The 17,996-nt window shown below is 33.8% G+C and overlaps 1 protein-coding gene across 4 annotated transcripts in view; it reads left to right on the forward strand.

Annotated features, from left to right (window-relative positions):
* Positions 1 to 17,996, forward strand: part of runx1t1 (RUNX1 partner transcriptional co-repressor 1) — a 161,489-nt gene that overhangs the window by 138,831 nt on the left and 4,662 nt on the right. For 3 of the 4 annotated variants that reach the window (XM_039736443.1, XM_039736445.1, XM_039736446.1), the window contains 5 exons: positions 3,991 to 4,241; positions 6,538 to 6,632; positions 8,401 to 8,581; positions 9,906 to 9,974; positions 13,939 to 14,129. In XM_039736443.1, the coding sequence (XP_039592377.1) occupies positions 3,991 to 4,241; positions 6,538 to 6,632; positions 8,401 to 8,581; positions 9,906 to 9,974; positions 13,939 to 14,129 (787 nt within the window). The remainder of the gene's footprint in view (positions 1 to 3,990; positions 4,242 to 6,537; positions 6,633 to 8,400; positions 8,582 to 9,905; positions 9,975 to 13,938; positions 14,130 to 17,996) is intronic. The other variant, XM_039736444.1, reaches the window with a different exon arrangement.

The following is a 17,996-nucleotide window of genomic DNA, read 5'->3' on the forward strand; positions in this document are numbered from 1 at the left end:
TGTGAAGATGAAAGCCCGTGTGTTTTATTGGGTAAACTATCAAATGTATAATTTACATAATTTTTATGTAAAATGGACACCTTTATATGAGTGAAATAAACTAGACCAAGAAATGTTTTTTTTCAGTGCAAGTGAATTCTTTTTCTTTAAGAATTACCATATATACTCGCGTTTAACTTATTCCACGGATAAGTCGGAGCTTGATTTTACCGTATAATTTCCAGTATTTTATAATGTCCGTCATGCGGAAAACTTAAGCTATTTATCCATACGATACGCCAACCTAAGAGAGTAACCAGCGACCACACTACCTTTTTTCTCTATGTATTATGCGTACATGATAACACGGTAGTACCGAAACTATCCCGAAGTGACATTTACACTGTTTTGTGTTTTTTGTATCTCACAAACTCATGCACCTTTATCGTAAGAGCATCCCTTATCTATGATGGAGCATTCGATCAGAAGAAAATATGAAGCTGGTTTTAAATTAAATGGCAAAAGAAATTGGTAACTGTGCTGCTGCAACAAAATTCGATGTGTCTGAGAAACTGGTGCAAGATTGGAGGAAGCAAGTAGATGTAAAATAAAAAAGTGTTGCGTTTTTGAACTGGCATATAAGTCAGGGTCTGATTTTATAATAGATTTTTCGGGTTTCAAGACCTGACTTATACATGAGTATATACAGTACAGTAATTACTCTTATAACACCCGAAGCAAGATTAGGCAAGTGCAAGGACAGTGCTTTAAATTGTTACCCATATAGTAAGTGAAGAAGGTAAGCTATGCTGGAACAAAAATCTGCATAGTACCATTTTTTACCATTGCTTAATTGTTTTATAGTATAACACTTTTTTTGAAAAAGAGGATCCTGACTGGGTTCCTCTAATTAAATTATTCCAAAGCATTTACCTTCTAGTTCTTCTTATTATTTCAAAGTGGCCTTTTTGCTTAATGAATATTAAAATAGTACTACATAAAAAAAATATGGAAATTGTCTCATTACTGGTACCGAATGTGTACAGGAAATTAAGATTTCTGTCCTCTATTCACTGTTTTTTCCACTGCAATTTCTATTGGGATTTTTATTTTTTAATTTCATTAATATTTTTATTTCCCACTTTAATGAAGTATTGCTTCATAATTAAACTGATTAGGAACTTATAAAAATACGTTTTAACCATATTTACTGTTTGAGTTGCATTTGGGAAAGCCTGTTGCAGTATATGAATTTTAACCAATTTTAAAAGAAATACCAAAAGGGCAATAAACATTTATATAGTAAAATTCAGTATCTGTCTAAGGGTACAATGATACAGTGCATTATTATTTACTAAATGAATGTATTAAATGTACTGTAGCTGCATATAAAATCAAATTTTAGACAAAATTTGCCTTTGTTATTTGGGGGATGAGAGGTTTCATACATATGGTCTGCTATGAATGAGTAGTCACAGTGAGATTTCAGATCTATTAAAATGGCTCATTAAAAAGTTCAATCTGCTTCTGTAATAATACTGGGAGTAATCCGTCATTTAAACCACAAAAACATGACATTGCAGAGAGAGACACATTTTGAGGCACACTGTTTATTAAAAGTCATAGAGGTCAGCAATTGGAATCAGTATAAAGACAAAATAATTCTCACCAAAAAAAAGGATTGTATTGTATGATTCATATTCCACTGTAATCATTTTATTATATATCACTTATGGTAAAAATCACAAAAGTGACTTGATTGGTTTTGTTTTTCAACACTTATAAATTTCTGAGTAATGTAAATCAAGTGTCATCCTCTTTATCCACTACCTACTCAAAGACAGAATACAGTTGCATTAAATAGTTTTTTATGCACAAAGTAACAAATCTAAGCTGCAGCTTCAACATTTGTTATGAATAGGTTTTCTTACTCACACGAATATATATTTACCATTACATAATTGTGGTCATTTTTCATGTAGTCACTGATTAATTAAAGATATGAAAGCAGTATCTTTCATCTGTTTTATTAAAGTAGCAGAGCTGAATTGTAAATATCTTCATAGATCATCAATATCTAATACTAACAATGCTGAATTATATAATGGTATTATTCCAAACATTAAAAAATCATCCCTTTGTTTATCTTTTTACAGAAACTGTACATTTAATAAAAATGCATACATATGTCTGGAATTATTTTTTATTTTTGTAATCAGCAGCTACTATTAATACATAATGGAAGATGTATCTATACATCCAATTTAACTGTTTTTTCACTTAAAATAACCTGGAACATTCACATTTTTGGATCACAGTACTGTGTTCAGGAAGACTAGGTATTATTTAAATGTTGGCTCAATAGATATTGTAAAGGTCAGTCATAAATATTAATTTAAAAACTTAAACAAGAAGCACAAAAATCATACTCAGACTGAAGTTCAGTTAAGCAATAACTTAATTTTGAAATATAGTTTAGCTTTTTCTGTGTAATGCATCTTTTAATTCTGGATTCTGTTAATGGTAATATAAAAAATAAAAGACTGATGAAATTGTAAAGAGCGACCCTAAGTGTAACATTCATTGGAAGGCAAAGATGAAGAAACAGAAGTGTTTTGTGACCATGTTTTCCTATGTGTATATACTGCTTGCATTAAATTAAATGATTAACTCATGAAAAATCGTTTACTTGACTTTTAACAAACAAGTGATCTATTTTATCAGTTAACATTTTCACTGATTTGTTCCCATTGTATCCTGGGTGGTTTGGGGGGCCAGAGGTATTGGTCAGGTTACAGAATGTCTCTGAGCTAACCCTATAACCTTGGTTTACATGTGGTCATTGTTTTGATGTTTAAATTAAAAAGTAAAACAAGTCCATGAGTATTAGTAGAATGCCTCCATCTTCCTAGATAATATTAGCAGAAGATTTAATGGGATGATTGCACAATGTAGATTAGCAAAGTACTTAATTCAGATCTGTACTTTTTGAGAACAATGGAGTGTAAATTTTCAATTGATCTGGCTGAGAATTACTATTACATCACCTCTGGTATTAAAGCACAAGTTAATGTTGGTTATGCAGAATATAGGCTGCAGTTTATATTTGGTTACTACTTTGATTTAATAAAATATGGGTTGTTACATCTTATTAAATGGTGTTCTAAAATCGTGGAATACACAAAAACTTTGATGAGCCAGCTTAACTAACTGGTTGTTAAAGGTCTGATGGAAAGGAATTATAACAAAAAAATTTCCAGATTTGTGTTTGGAACTGTATATTCAATATGGTGCTTGATACAAAATAATTCTTTCTACACTTTCTTTGTTTGCCTCTCCCTCTTCTCCTAGTCTGTGCATTGTGACTTACAGGTCATCAAATTCCCAATTCTTTTAGAGGGTGGTTTCTATTGTCAGATAGCTGAGTGGAGTGTAGCAGAACAGTGATCTTATTTGTGACAAATGTTTTATTTACTTTTAGTCCTTACAAATATAAATGCAGAAATAAGTTTTTTAGAAACTCTAGAATTCTATAATTTAAACACATAAATGTTCAGTGCAGAGTACTGATGTTTTTTTTTAGTTATGGTTACTTCCCCTGCATGCCATTGTTTGTCAGTACTTGAATCATTTATCATTTAGATTTGCCTGTTTGACACTTGCAGGGAGAATAGGGTTTATCAGGATCTTGCTCTGAAAATCACCAAGTAGATTGACGTATATTGCTATTAACGCAATGAAAATTGCATATCAGTATGATGTTTATTAAAATGGATACTTTTTGTGTCAACATCAAGTCTTAGGTTGTATGGAGAACCTAATTTTCCCAAGTTATACTTCTTTAATATAAAGCAGAAATTATTTAGGTTAAAGATAGTCTGCTGGTAAGTGATTGCCAGGTTTATTTTTTATAACTAGAGTGGGAGTAAAGAAGATGATAACCCATGTGACTTATGATAGTTTCCATGCTGTTACTAATGATGTTTTATGAATTAATGTAATTTCATACAGAACCAAAGAGAATGGCTTTGATAGAGAGCCTTTGCACTCAGAGCATCCCAGCAAGCGACCCTGCACTATTAGCCCTGGCCAACGGTACAGTCCAAATAATGGCTTATCATACCAGCCCAATGGTCTGCCTCACCCTACACCGCCTCCACCTCAGCACTACCGTTTGGATGACATGGCTATTGCTCATCACTACAGGGACTCATATAGACACCCCAACCACAGGGATCTCAGGGACAGAGCAAGACCTTTGGGTAAGGAGAAAAATATTAATCTTTGTTGAGATATATTCTAAAATACTAATTTTCTCATTTTAAATCCAGATGCAATTATGAGTGAGGTATTATGAGAGATTTTTAAAAACAGCATGGTACATTGTAAAACTGGTAAATTTTTGAAAACAGAATTATAATGTGTACTGTAATTCTTACTTACAGTTTTGCAAAAAAACATTTTAGCTGCTTACAAAATATTCACCTTTGTGTTCTTTATTTTTGTTTTTCTTTATCCTTCCAATTTTCTTGTGTTCCCCTTGAATAATCAATATCAGTTTCAGTTTATTAATCGCTTACAGTTATTGAAAATATTTTAAACCAGATTTCATTTTTTCAAAATTAACAATGAGTGTCATGATCCAGAAATATACCTTCAGTTGATCCATGACATATTCTACAAAGTTACATACTCTGAATTTTCTCTGACTCTTCTTTAAACATACTACTTGCAAATTTATTTTCATTTTATTATTTGTTGTATATTTTTCTGTGAGGTTTTTAGACTTTAGCTGAACATGTTTCTCTGAATTTAAATATATTGGTTAATTAATGTCACACACTACGCAGAACTGTCCACTACCAAATAGTAATTTAACTTTTTGTTCTACCTAATTATATTCTAGTTTAGTGGGTTTGAGCATGATTTTTTTTTATATTTATAGTCTACACATTAGGTTGATAGCCATAAAACAAGTTAAATTTAAAATGGGCATAATTTATAGTGTAGCATGTTGTGGAATGTTATTCCATGCTTTATTGCCATTGATACCAGATTAACCAGTAACCGTGAATTGGATTGAAAGATTATATAACGTAAATAAATTCAAAAATTTTTTTGACATGATTTTTAAAAGCACTATCTTAAATGGTTACTAGTAAACACTTAATAATAAATTGTACTGGTAAAGGAAATCATAACACAGCAGGCAGCATTGTGCATATGCTGTTTAGCGACGTCTTCTCAGAAGTGAGTACTAAACTGACGACCATCTTCTATTGGTGTTGGATTTTATGCAGTCTTAACAGGTAGAGAGGTAAGGTTATGGATGGAAGCAAAAGTGATGTTACAGTTCCTCCTGCCATCAATCTTCTGCTCTGAAGATGGGAAAGGGGGAAGTATAAGAACAAAAGCACCAACCTTTGGCTCAGATTGGAATTACCATTACTAAATGAGCCATGAAACTGTCTTCTAAGCACATATGTGTGATTATATATGACATTATCATTATTCACCAAATATGAATTGCATTCTTTTAGTTTTTGTAACTTTTCTGTTAATGTCTTTTGTTGGTCAATATAAAATAATTTAGTCTGCTTTTGCTGGAATAATGGAAGCCTTACATCTGGTTACACTCCTCTTCAAGGTATAACTTCATAAAGTGAACAGTCAAATGAGAAGATAACAGCTGTGAGGATATTTGCAGCTGCTTCACTCTTTTTCCTGTCTAACAGTTTTCAATTTTTTAATACTAGTATACTTTAGGAGATGAGAAAATAAATATAAAATATGTCTTTTGGATTTGGACAGTATATTTAAGCATAATTACAGATGCAGTATGTGTGCATGTTTTATGTCTGTTTTTGAAAACGTACTGTAGATCTCCCTATTGTCTTAATAATGCAAATTTTACACATGTAAATAATAAATAAAACATTCAAAAGACTGCTATATGGTGTTTGTTATTTAAACACAAATAATGGATACTGGGGTTGTTTACCAGATGGTTTCCCTTCCTTTCATTGTTGGTGGTCCAAGGTGTTACACTCAGCTTAATGAATCAGTGAATGGTTCATAAGCAGTATGAAGAAAATTTAAATAGACTTTCAAATGTGAGTCACATCAAACATTGTATTTATAAAACTCAGAATTATTTTAGGATTAGTTGATTATATAAAGAATTTATTGTTCTATTCTATTATGCATTTGAAAGTGGACATTACCCTCTTGAGGGAGGGCATTATACCTAAGAAAATCACAAGTTGTCTAAGTCACTGCCTTAATATGAAAAGCTCAGTTTCTTAAGATTGCAGTATAAGATGAATTATTTCAAATATTGTTTTAAGTAGAATTTTTTTACCAATAATGTTCTCAAACTTGTCTGTAAAAATACATGAAAAGTGCTGCCATTTGGTGATAAATTAATATGTCTAGATTTGTATTAGCCAAGAGAATTTCAAGTTACAGTACAAGAACCTCTTGAAGAATTAAGAAAAGAGGCACAGAATTGCAATAAAATAGCTAAAATTGGTAAAGTCTTGTTTTCACCTTTGGCAGGGATGCATGGTGCACGTCAAGAAGAAGTGATTGATCACCGTCTTACAGACAGAGAATGGGCAGAAGAGTGGAAGCACCTTGACCATGTAAGAAAAGTAATAGCACATTTTATTTCTCAGAAAAAGTTTCATTGTTCCCTAAACATGCAATCAAGCACATAGACACTAATTGACAATAGACATAATTCTTAAGGAGTATTTCAAAACAAAGAACAACTGTCTACTGTAGCAACTGGCATTACCATGACATCGCTAGTTCTGTTTTTAGCCTCTGCAGCAGCCTTCTAAAAATTTAAGAAGTAGCCATACAACAAGTGCAGACTATCTTTTTCTTCAGCTTTGACTTTTACCATTCAAAATTTAAGTATTGATCACATTCTTGATATGCATAAATCCTCAAAAGTTGGTTATTTACCCATTTGAATATTTAAGTTATACATTTAAAGGAATAAAACTGCTTCCAAGTATAGGCAGGCAACAATATTTAAATATATAAATTATTGCTTATAACAAGCTTGAGAGAGATAGACAGAGACACAAAGTTTTGGGGCGCTCATAGGCAAACCCTGTGTAATTGAAACAAAAAAAAAACACGTACAAATGCCGTTGAGCAAATAACGCCTTTTCAGGCACAAGTCTTAATTCTTGACTGCCCAAGATGGCAGCTCCTTTGGACTGAAATACTCCCAGCAGGAAGAGGCGAGTCCAGATGGACAGACATTGGAAGTGACATCATAAGTGTTAAACCCATCAATTTTTCAGTCTACAGATAAAAGACATTAGTATACAGCGCCAACCTTTGAAACAGCAGGGGATTACCTTTACCAGAGCCCTTAAGCTGTCCCATATGCATACATCCATGATACATGGTAAATAAGCAGTATGTTAATTTTAATATTTCTTATTGTGATGAGCAAACCCTGCAGAGTTTGCCTCACAATGAGTTTGGTGAAATCACAAAAATGTTTAGGAGGTTCACCAAACTCTGCAAAAAGCATTGAAGTCAATGGAGAAGGAGAAACTAAACTAGTTTTGAATGGACTATAAAGGTGCTAAGTTCCACCAACTATGCTAGATTGATGTCAAAAACACCAATATTGCCATGCCATCAAGAGGCAGCGAGGGACTGGCTCATTCCATTGTTCAAAGTCACAGCTCCAGGCAAAGCTGGAACATCTTTTTTTTTGTTTGTTTGTTTTTGATCTATATTTGCAGATACCTTTTTTTTTCTTCTGTCAAAAAGATAGAAATGCCTTGCAAATACAAATAAATCTTTTGCTATTATTTCTTCTAAGGTTCTGAAGGGTTTTTTTTTTTTTAATTGGGGAGGGGAAGGCCTCTTTTAAGGCTTGTTTTGACTTGTAGCTGTGGCAAATGGCTAATTAGCACACTTGCAGGGTTATTCAAGCACACAGGAGTCAGTGTTACATATCCAGTGGCAGTACTTATAATATTCTTATTATGGTCAGCTATTGTACCTTTTGAAATTAAAATAATGCAAGGTGTATTTTTTTTTTTTGCTTGCATGAGAGGTTCATCACGCATGTGCAAAGCAGATCAGACAGTACTCTTACAGTGCACATTCTATGCATCACTGATACAACTCTGTAATGTCGTTCTAGGAAAAATATGTTACTCTAAGCTAGCTGCGTGCAAATTTCCAGGATAATATTCAATGAACAAGGTCACCAGCGAACACATATTAGCTGCGAAAAACACTTTGGTGAAGTTCACCAAATCAATAGTAATTTCTTACCACATGAAGCTTAGCACTCAAGGGAGTAACCACCCAAAACCACTTGTTAATTTAATAAAGCCACCATTATTGCATACTATTTATTTATTTATTTATTTATTTTGATAGCTTCTAAACTGCATTATGGATATGGTAGAAAAGACAAGACGGTCACTCACAGTTCTGAGGCGGTGTCAAGAAGCTGACCGAGAAGAGCTGAACTACTGGATCAGGCGGTATAGTGATGCAGAAGACCTCAAGAAAGGCACTAGACAACAGAGCCCTGTCAACCCTGATGCAACACTCTCAGGTAAAATGAAAAAAGAAGAAGAAAAAATGATTATTTTCTTGCTGCTTATAAGGTTATGTTAACAGTCTGAACTTTTTTTTTTTATTACAACTGTTAGTTTTAATTTGTGTTTTTGATTTTACATAATATAATCCAAACAACAGGAACACTTAATGTTCCAATAAAACATTTTTGAAGTTTCTTTTCCTGTAAAGCACAAATAGATGCAAGAGAGACACATGCTAATGTTGCACAAGCTTTTTATGTAATTTAGTAAAAGTTAACTGATTTCTACTACTATGGAATGATCTTTTTTGGTTACATTCAGCAGCATCTGGTATATTAAAATTGAGTAGATTTCTTCTTTAGAATGCCTTTGTAATTAACATAAAGTAATATCAGGATGGTCTACAAATGTGGTTTTTGGAGTCCACCAAATTTAGTTTGTTGAATAAAATACCTTCCTTAATGTTAGACCCAAGCATTAAAGGTAAAGTTCTTGCACTGAAATGGAAAAATAAGAAATATGTTTGTCTTCTTAGCACTGTACATAAGGCAGTAAACATTCACTGTACAAGCAAGGTTCCGAAGCATTGTGCTGTAGTCGACTACCATAGCATGATGGGCAGCTTAGATTGTGCGGATCAAGAATTGACTATCCCATTACGACGAGGCAACAAAAAAAAATACTACAAAATGATATTTTATCATCTGGTTGAACAGTGCATGTGGAATGCATTTGTCTTACACAAACAAAAAGCTGGCAAAACTGTAACTTTACATTCCAGCTTGTAGAACAAATCATTGCTGCACATCTACCGTCCACACTACCATTAAAGAGACGTGGTCGACCCAGCACATTGCGGATTAATCCAGAGTGTTTTATTGGTAGATATTGTATTGATTATATACCTCCAACAGAAAAAAAAACAGAATCCAATTTGTACCTGTGTAGTGTGCTGTTCAAAAACTGATAAATCTAGAAAGAAAACCAGACAAGAAACACACTATTATTGTCCCGACTATGACATTCGATTGTGTCTTTCACCATGCTTTAAGATTTACCACACAAAGGACTTATTTTGAGATTATATACTATTTGGGCATCATTAGTAGTATCATTATTACAGTTATTATTTTTGTTATTTTTGATCCTTTCATATTATTTTTATTCATACTCTAAAAGTCTAGTTGCTATGTGTATGCGGTATATGCTGTTAAAGTGAACTTTTTTTTTTTAACATAACTGTCAATTTACAACTACAACTTCAATGTCTCATGGTCATATTATTTGACATATGAACTATATACATTTTTGCCTTTTAATTTTTTTTTTTTTCTTCAGAAACACATCGAGAGCTCCTTCACAGACCTACATCTGGATATGTTCCAGAAGAGATCTGGAAAAAGGCTGGTAAGGATCACTAAAACATTTGCATGTTAATCAGGATTCATTAGAAACAGAGCACAGCAGTTAAATATAAAGTATCTTTGTAACCCAAATTAATGTTTAATCTCAGTTTGTGTAAAAATAATACTGAATGTATAAAAGGATCACAATAGGATAAATGAATAAGTTATTGTACTTCTGATAAAATGAATTGTACCCAAGTAGGATATCGGTGTGTACCAATTTTACATTTTGCTTTCAGTCAGTTCTTATCCTGATGCGAGACATTTTTCATTTTATAATACTAATGGTCTGAGGACTGTACTGATGTGGAGATGTTGATGAGAAAAAAGTTGAAGTGGCCTGGCCATGTGGATTGAAAGGCATAGAAAGAATGTGTGATCTAATAAAGCTGAATAGAATTGGCAGTGATAAATTGCATGCAAAATATACTGTATGTGTCTCATTCCTAGGGATGACGGAGATTGCAAAAAAAATTTTAAGTAATTTGGCAGATGATTAGCGAACCTGCTTAAATGTGGAATCAGTTATTGTTGTTCTTTATTACAATTAATGTCATTGCCATGACATATAAATCAACATGGAGAAGTTTCCATAGCTTTTCAATGCATATGAGAAACAAAGAGACCAATAAATTATATGGGGAAAAAGAAGTAAAGAAAGGCTAAGGTAAGGCTAAACTATCTGGACTGGATAGAGAGAGACATGGGAGGTTTTATGTGAGGAAGTGTAGAGCAGTTGTTACAGAATGTCAAAAAACTATGAATCATTTTGGTGTAGACCAGAACCTTAAGCAGGCTGTTGAGTTCAGTAATAAAAAGGATACATTTTGTTTTACTTTCTATGTAGATGTTGTGGAAGTGTGATAGAATAGTGAAGTCAATAAAAGACACAGAGTTACCATTTTATTAAGTTTATGTTTTGTTGGTTTTATGTATGCTAAGCAGAAACTTGAAGTAAAGGTACTGTTTATTTTGTGTGACTATGTGGATGTGTAAACAAATAACTTAAAAAAAAAATTCTGTTGTACTTTTTGCCTTGAATATCAACACAATTTGTAAGAACTGTATCTTTTGATGCCACTAGATTGGTCTCTTTAAAAAAACTTGCACATATTTTTGTATTCTGATTTTCTTGTACAGATGACCTTGGGTTATTATTATTCTGTGTATTGTAAAAAGGCAACCTAAAGACAGAGGCATTGTTAACAAAATTGCACCATTAGCCACAAAATAAGTGATAACTTATCAAAGAGGAAGATTTGTAAGACAACTAGCCAACCTCGATAGACCCAGATAGGGACATTAAACATGAGAGAGACAACCCTGTTTATTTGATTACTATTGATTTAAAAATATTTCGGAAATAAGTATTCCATCAAAGAATCTTATTAATATTTAACATTAATTTGATCTACATAGGCAAACTGGACTTTTCTCTGGAAAAAGGTGACTGTTTTCTCTATTTTAAAATATCATATAAAACCAGGAGATTGCTTCAGATATCAGTAATTTGGCAAGTCAATAAAAATGTCAGCCAAAATTGTATACTTTGCACTTGAGCATGAATACTTACTCATCACAGTTTAATGAATGGTTCATAAGGTATACTAAACCCTAAATGTTCAGCTAGACAGATAGGCAACTCTACAATTATTGTTACCCAAGGGATAATGAATACTCTGAAAAATTCTTCACATCAGTAAGCTCAGCCTGATATTTTCTTTAGATATTATCTCTACCATTGTGTTTCAAAAACATGTCATAGAAGCTGAAAAGCATACCCAGGTATAAAGCCTTATAATACATTAAACACCTAACGACAGATTTCTATTGCTTACAGAGTTCCAGAATTCCTTGTAGTAATAGAGGCCCACATTTGGGTATATAACTGATGATAGTAAAGGCTAAGATTGCGTTGCCGCCTTCTTCAGGCAGCAAATTGTAAAATTGAAATTGTTTTAACTCCTTTGAAAAAAATAATTTACTCGCATAATATTAACTTTAGTAAAATATTAATCCTAAATGCAAATGAGCTTTAATTTAGATGACTTTTCTATTTCACAAAAACGTAATAAAACCACAGTTAGTATGTATCCATCTCTACTCTCAATTTTTTCAAGTGATTGGTGGATGTTTTCAGTTGCTAATAAATATTCAAGCACCTTGCAAAATGCTCTACCAATTCTCTTTACAGATCTGTGTGTGCCCTTGGGACTAGAATAGAAATGCATAATTTAAATATAAATTGCCTGATTTACATATACAATTAGTCAAGCTGCAGCTTTGATCGTAAGCAAAAAATTATTGTCCTGTGTTGCCAGTTAGATGGAATTTTAATTCACCTTGAATATTTAGATATAAAAAGCAAGCAAGTCCCACACATTTCAAAGCTCTGAAGATCCTATAGTGATAATAAAAGTATAGATGCTTACAAAATATATAGTGTTTTACCCTAATGAAAACCTCAAGATTAAACAGTGCAAAATAGGAATGAGTTTTATTTTGCGCACTTAAGAATAATAAATCCTCTTCATCGCACTATAGTATAACTAGTCTTAAACATTCTGGATATTTATTGATCTGCTGCAAAGTAATTTTTAATTATAAACGCATGTTTTTAATTAAACAGAAAATTTAATTAAGGTACTTTATAAGTAGATTAAACAATTAGGTGCAAACACTTCAATGAAACATGCTGCAATTAGTTTTAATAGGGTGTTAATTGGTGCTGGATTTGCCAAGTTAATAATTACTGCTTATTTGGTTTTCCATTAATCATTGTCATTTTACTCTGAATAAAGAAAGAAATTATGATGGATAAGCTAAGTCAGGAGCAGATTTCCTAGTTACTAAATAAATTTACATGTTATATATTCAAAATAGTTTACTCTTAAAATATCTTTAAATGATATTAGTGATACTAGTAATAGTATTAAATTACTATTTCAGTAAAAACATGATTGATATATTTGATAAAGTCACAGGTGTTCTCTTTCAGTTTCAGGCAAGTCCAAAGTTGCAGTACAAGATATATAGCCTCTGTTTCAACAAATACATTCATATCCTGTCTGCATACACATCATTTAATCACAGAGGCTTTTTTGGTCTACATTTACTTAAATGTAAAGGCATTACCCAAAAGGAAATTCAGCAACATTTAATACCGTTACACAATATACACTTTGTAATAAAAAAAGGTTTTATTATTACATTTACAAACTAATGTAAAATACATACATTTAGAGCTAAACAATAAACCATTTAAATTCTAAAAGTACTGTTTTTTAGGGAAACTAATATTTACAACAATATGTTATCCGTTTGTTATTCTGTGTACAATGATCATGTGTCCCAAAAACTTTTATGGAAGGATATGGAATTGGTTTGCTATATAAATTCCTTATTAACATATAATAATGATTATTTTAAGATGCAGTTAAAAATATTAAATGATGCAATCCCATTTTTTTGAAGTCCCTGGTCTTCTGAGCTGTGCTGTTAGGAATGATCAGATTAATTTATCTTTGTTAAGAGTCAGCATATTTTGGTTATTTTGTCTGTAAATCCTGAATGTATGTTTTTTCTTGTTAGGAAAAGCATCTGCTGTTTTTATATTATTTGGATTTTTTACAACAATTGATAATTTAAAACCAATCCTTTTAATATATACAGCAAGACTTTCTTTGTTTATTTATAGTAAGTACACCACTTAACTCGGGTAAGCAAAAATTTGGAGTACCAAAATAAGTTTAAAAAAAAAAAATTCCATGCAACATTGTGTATAATAAACTGTTATAAATGCACCACTGACCTTCATTTCTCCACAGTTAACTGGAACACAGTTATGTAGAAACCAGTATATGATAAAGAGTTTTTCACATTTGTTATTAACAATTTTAATGCATTGCAAATGCATTAATGTATTTCTTCGTCATTACTAAATGTTTCAATTTTGTGTCTTCCAGAGGAAGCTGTAAATGAAGTGAAGAGACAGGCAATGTCAGAACTGCAGAAAGCTGTGTCAGAGGCAGAAAGAAAAGCCCATGAAATGATTAGCAGAGAAAGGGCAAAGATGGAGCACACAGTTTCTGAAGCTAAGCGTCAAGCTGCTGAAGATGCTTTGTCTATTATTAATCAGCAGGAAGATTCAAGTGAAGTAGGTTTTAACTATTTTTTTTTATCACTGTACAGAACAGTCATAGATTAATGTCAGCATAATTTATGCACCTCTTCACACCCTAGCATAATTAAGAGTATTAATAAATTCTTTATAGATGTGAATGTTTTATAGTTCACTTTTGCTTATTGTTTCAACATGGAATACACTTGAAATAGGTAATGAATAAAGTGATGATTAACTTGAAAAGAAGTTTTGTAAGGTGAATAATATTTGGAATTATTATTATCATGTATCAGCTGCATTGTTAAAATTGTCCGCCCAGAATTTATTTAATATAGTATTCTAAATTCTCTGTCCAAGAACTCAGCTGGTAACTGGATATACTGAAATAATATCTAAATAATACAAGATTTCTTTAACATTAGTATCTCTGAAGCCTACAAAGTCAGTTGTAATGCTGGGCCAACTTAAATTCCTTCGCATCTCTTCATCAGTGTTTTTGTTTTTCAAATGTGTCGATCAGCACTGGCAGCAAGCAGCCTGCTATCACATCCTTCACCAACGAAGCTAAAGTTCTCCCAGCTCAAGTCTGTTTATCTGGGTGTGAGGTGCTGTGACGATGCAGGTTCTACTCCATGCTCCCATCTAGGCATCTGGGGAGCTCTTGAACCCGACACCGTGTCACCGATGAGCTAGACAGTGAAGACATTAATAACTAAGCAAGAGGATGGTGCAAAAAGTGCAAAGTGCTTTTATTAAAAACAAAACCAAAAACAGTGTCCAAATAAATAAGTGCAGTGCATCACAAATCTTTAAATAAATAATCCGTTAAAACAAGTGAATCCATGGGGATTAAAATCCAATTAATACGTCCTTTTAAAACGAGGTTAAAATGATAATGGCTGGAAGCAGTGTTGTCTTAAAACTCTGGTGCTTTCTTCTTTCTACTGGCAGCTCCCCTGCTTCTCCCATACGGGCCCCGCAACAGGGGAGTCGCCCTACCAGCAAATGCAGCTCCCTCCTATTCTGGTCCAGTAGCCTTCCGATCCCCGGCTACATAAGGCTCCAGCCGAACTGAGACTTGGGTCTTCCCAGCGGCCAGGGCACTCACGCTGGGGCTCAACAGGCACAAAGCTTCCTCGACTGCTGCTCCCTTCAATGGCAAGTCATCTCCTCTGCCAGTCACTCCATCTCCTCAAAACTGCTCAGCTAGAGCGAACGCTTCAATCTGCCACCACACATCCCCGAGAGTTGGCCAAACACTCCCCCGGGGCTCTCCTACCAGCTGCATTCAATCTTCAATGGGTCTGCTCTCACTCGCGCTCTCACCAGCTTTCTCCTTCCTGCCGCCTTCTCCTCCCTTAACCTCCATTCCCGCTCTTCCCTTTTTTTCAAGTCCCCTATACGCTTTGTGCTTCTACTATATATTACGTGGATGTGCATCACGTGTGGTGCTTAGCAGCTCCCGGCATCAATTACGAATGCAGACAACTTCTCACCTGCGCACTTAAGTGAAGACCGCCCACATCACGAAGTTCCCGGGAACTTTTCCGGCCACACTACCACACCCCCTCAAAGCCACGAGTGTGGCGATTATCTGTTAGAACTGGCCTTTTCAATTTGAGCTGTGGACCTGCTATACCACAGGTGCCTGGAGTTGTATAGGGTAAATAATACATCGTTATTTGAAATACATACATTTCATGTGTTTTCTGTATCTACAACAATCTGTGTAAATGTAGGATGACAGGAAATGCGAGGCAAGAAATGTTGAACACATAACTAAAACAGAAACTTTTTTCATGTATAATTGATAAAATAATGATTTGAAATGTATAATGTGTGAAGAAAGAAGTTAAAATATCAAATAAATATTTTCACAAAAGGTATAACAAAGCAAGTGTGCCTTTATTCAAGTAAAACATGTTTTTATTATATAATGGTAATAATAATAGCAGCTCACTACTCAAAACGGGGAGAGCCAGGACTTGATCCTGCAACCTCCTGATTACAAGGCAGCAGTTCTCACCTCTGCACCAGCCAAGCAGACACATTGGAGCTCTATCAATTGATATTTGGGCTTGGATTTTTACTCATTGACAGCAACATGTAATTTGAATGACATCTTTTTCTTCAGTTATATTCTTGCATAAAAGTGCACTTGTTTTATTATACTTTTTGTGAAAGTGTTTATTTGATATTTGGACTTCAGTCTTCACACATTATACACTTCTTGTTGGCATTTTGCCAATTAGTAGAACATGAAAGAAGTTTCTGTTTTAGTTACTTGTTCAACATTTCTTGCCTCGCTTTTCCTGTCATCCTATATTTACACAGATTGTTATAGATACGGAACACACATGAAATGTATGTATTCCAAATCATGATATATTATTTACCCTATACTACTCCAGGCACCTCACTCTCAGATAAATAGACTGGAACTAGGAGAACTTCAGCTCCATCGGTGGGGGGGATGGGATAGTAGGCTGCTTGCTGCCAGTGCTAATTGACACATTTGCAAAACAAAGACCCTGATCAAGAGGTGCGAAGGAATTTAAGATTCCATTACATTACAACTTTATTCACAGGCTTCAGGGATTCTAGTGTTAAGATAATTTAAACGTGCTGCATATGGTACTGTTCACTATTTAAATTATTAGTATTATTGTTTTTTTGAATAATAAAAGGTAGAACATCTGCAGCATCTTATTGCAGATGTTGAAGGACGCCAACCTTCTAAGGAAGTATAGTCGGCTCTGACCTTTCTTACACAGAGCATCAGTATTGGCAGTCCAGTCCAATTTATCATCCAGCTGCTCTTCCAGGTATTTATAGGTCTGTACCCCCTGCACACAGTCTCCTCTGATGATAGCGGGGTCCATGAGGGGCCTGGGCCTCCTAAAATCCACCACCAGTTTCTTGGTCTTGCTGGTGTTCAGGTGTAAGTGGTTTGAGTCACACCATTTAACAAAGTCCTTAATTAGCTTCCTATACTTCTCCTCCTTCCCACTCCTGATGCAGCCCAAAATAGCAGTGTCGTCAGCGAACTTTTGCATGTGGCAGGACTCCGAGTTGTATTGGAAGTCTGATGTATATAGGCTGAACAGGACCGGAGAAAGTACAGTCCCCTGCGGCGCTCCTGTGTTGCTGACCACCATGTCAGACCTGCAGTTCCCAAGATGCACATACTAAGGTCTGTCTGTAAGATAATCCACAATCCATGCCACCAGGTGTAAATCTACTCCCATCTCTGTAAGCTTGTCCCTAAGGAGCAGAGGTTGGATGGTGTTGATGGCGTCTTCCGCTCCCACCTTCTCCTGGTATGCAAACTGTTTATAGGCAATGCTGGCAAAACTACAATTTTATAAAGTTTAATGTCAATCTGTGACATACCATGTAGTAGTGTATCAAGCCCCTAATTGGATTTTCAAACATCAGGGGACTGATTTAACATTGGATGATAATCTCACACTTGACACTGGCCTCTTATTTACTCAACCCAATTGACATTTTAAACAAAATGGTCTGTATTTTCCATTTTTGAAAATCAGTTTTAATTTTGAAAACAATCATGAGGATTGGTCTCTCAATAAAACATATCTTGTGTGTGCTTTATCTATGTTTATTTATTAGTTCAGTTTACAATTATTATAAGCCCAAAAAACATTGGAGACATTAGTTTAATTTTTCTAATAATAATTATCAACATGTTTATTATTTTTGCATTTGGAGACAAAACCAGACAACCCCCACCCCACATTAATCAAGTTGTTTTTATTAAGTAGTAATTAAATAGTTAATAAACTGGCGGTGTTACTAATACTGAGCATACTATAGATTTAGAGCTATGAGGTAATGCTGGATTATGCTTTAAAACTATTTATTATAGGAATTTGAAAT

The sequence above is a fragment of the Polypterus senegalus genome, chromosome 15 (assembly GCF_016835505.1).
Source record: "Polypterus senegalus isolate Bchr_013 chromosome 15, ASM1683550v1, whole genome shotgun sequence".
Classification (NCBI taxonomy): Eukaryota; Metazoa; Chordata; class Cladistia; order Polypteriformes; family Polypteridae; genus Polypterus; species Polypterus senegalus.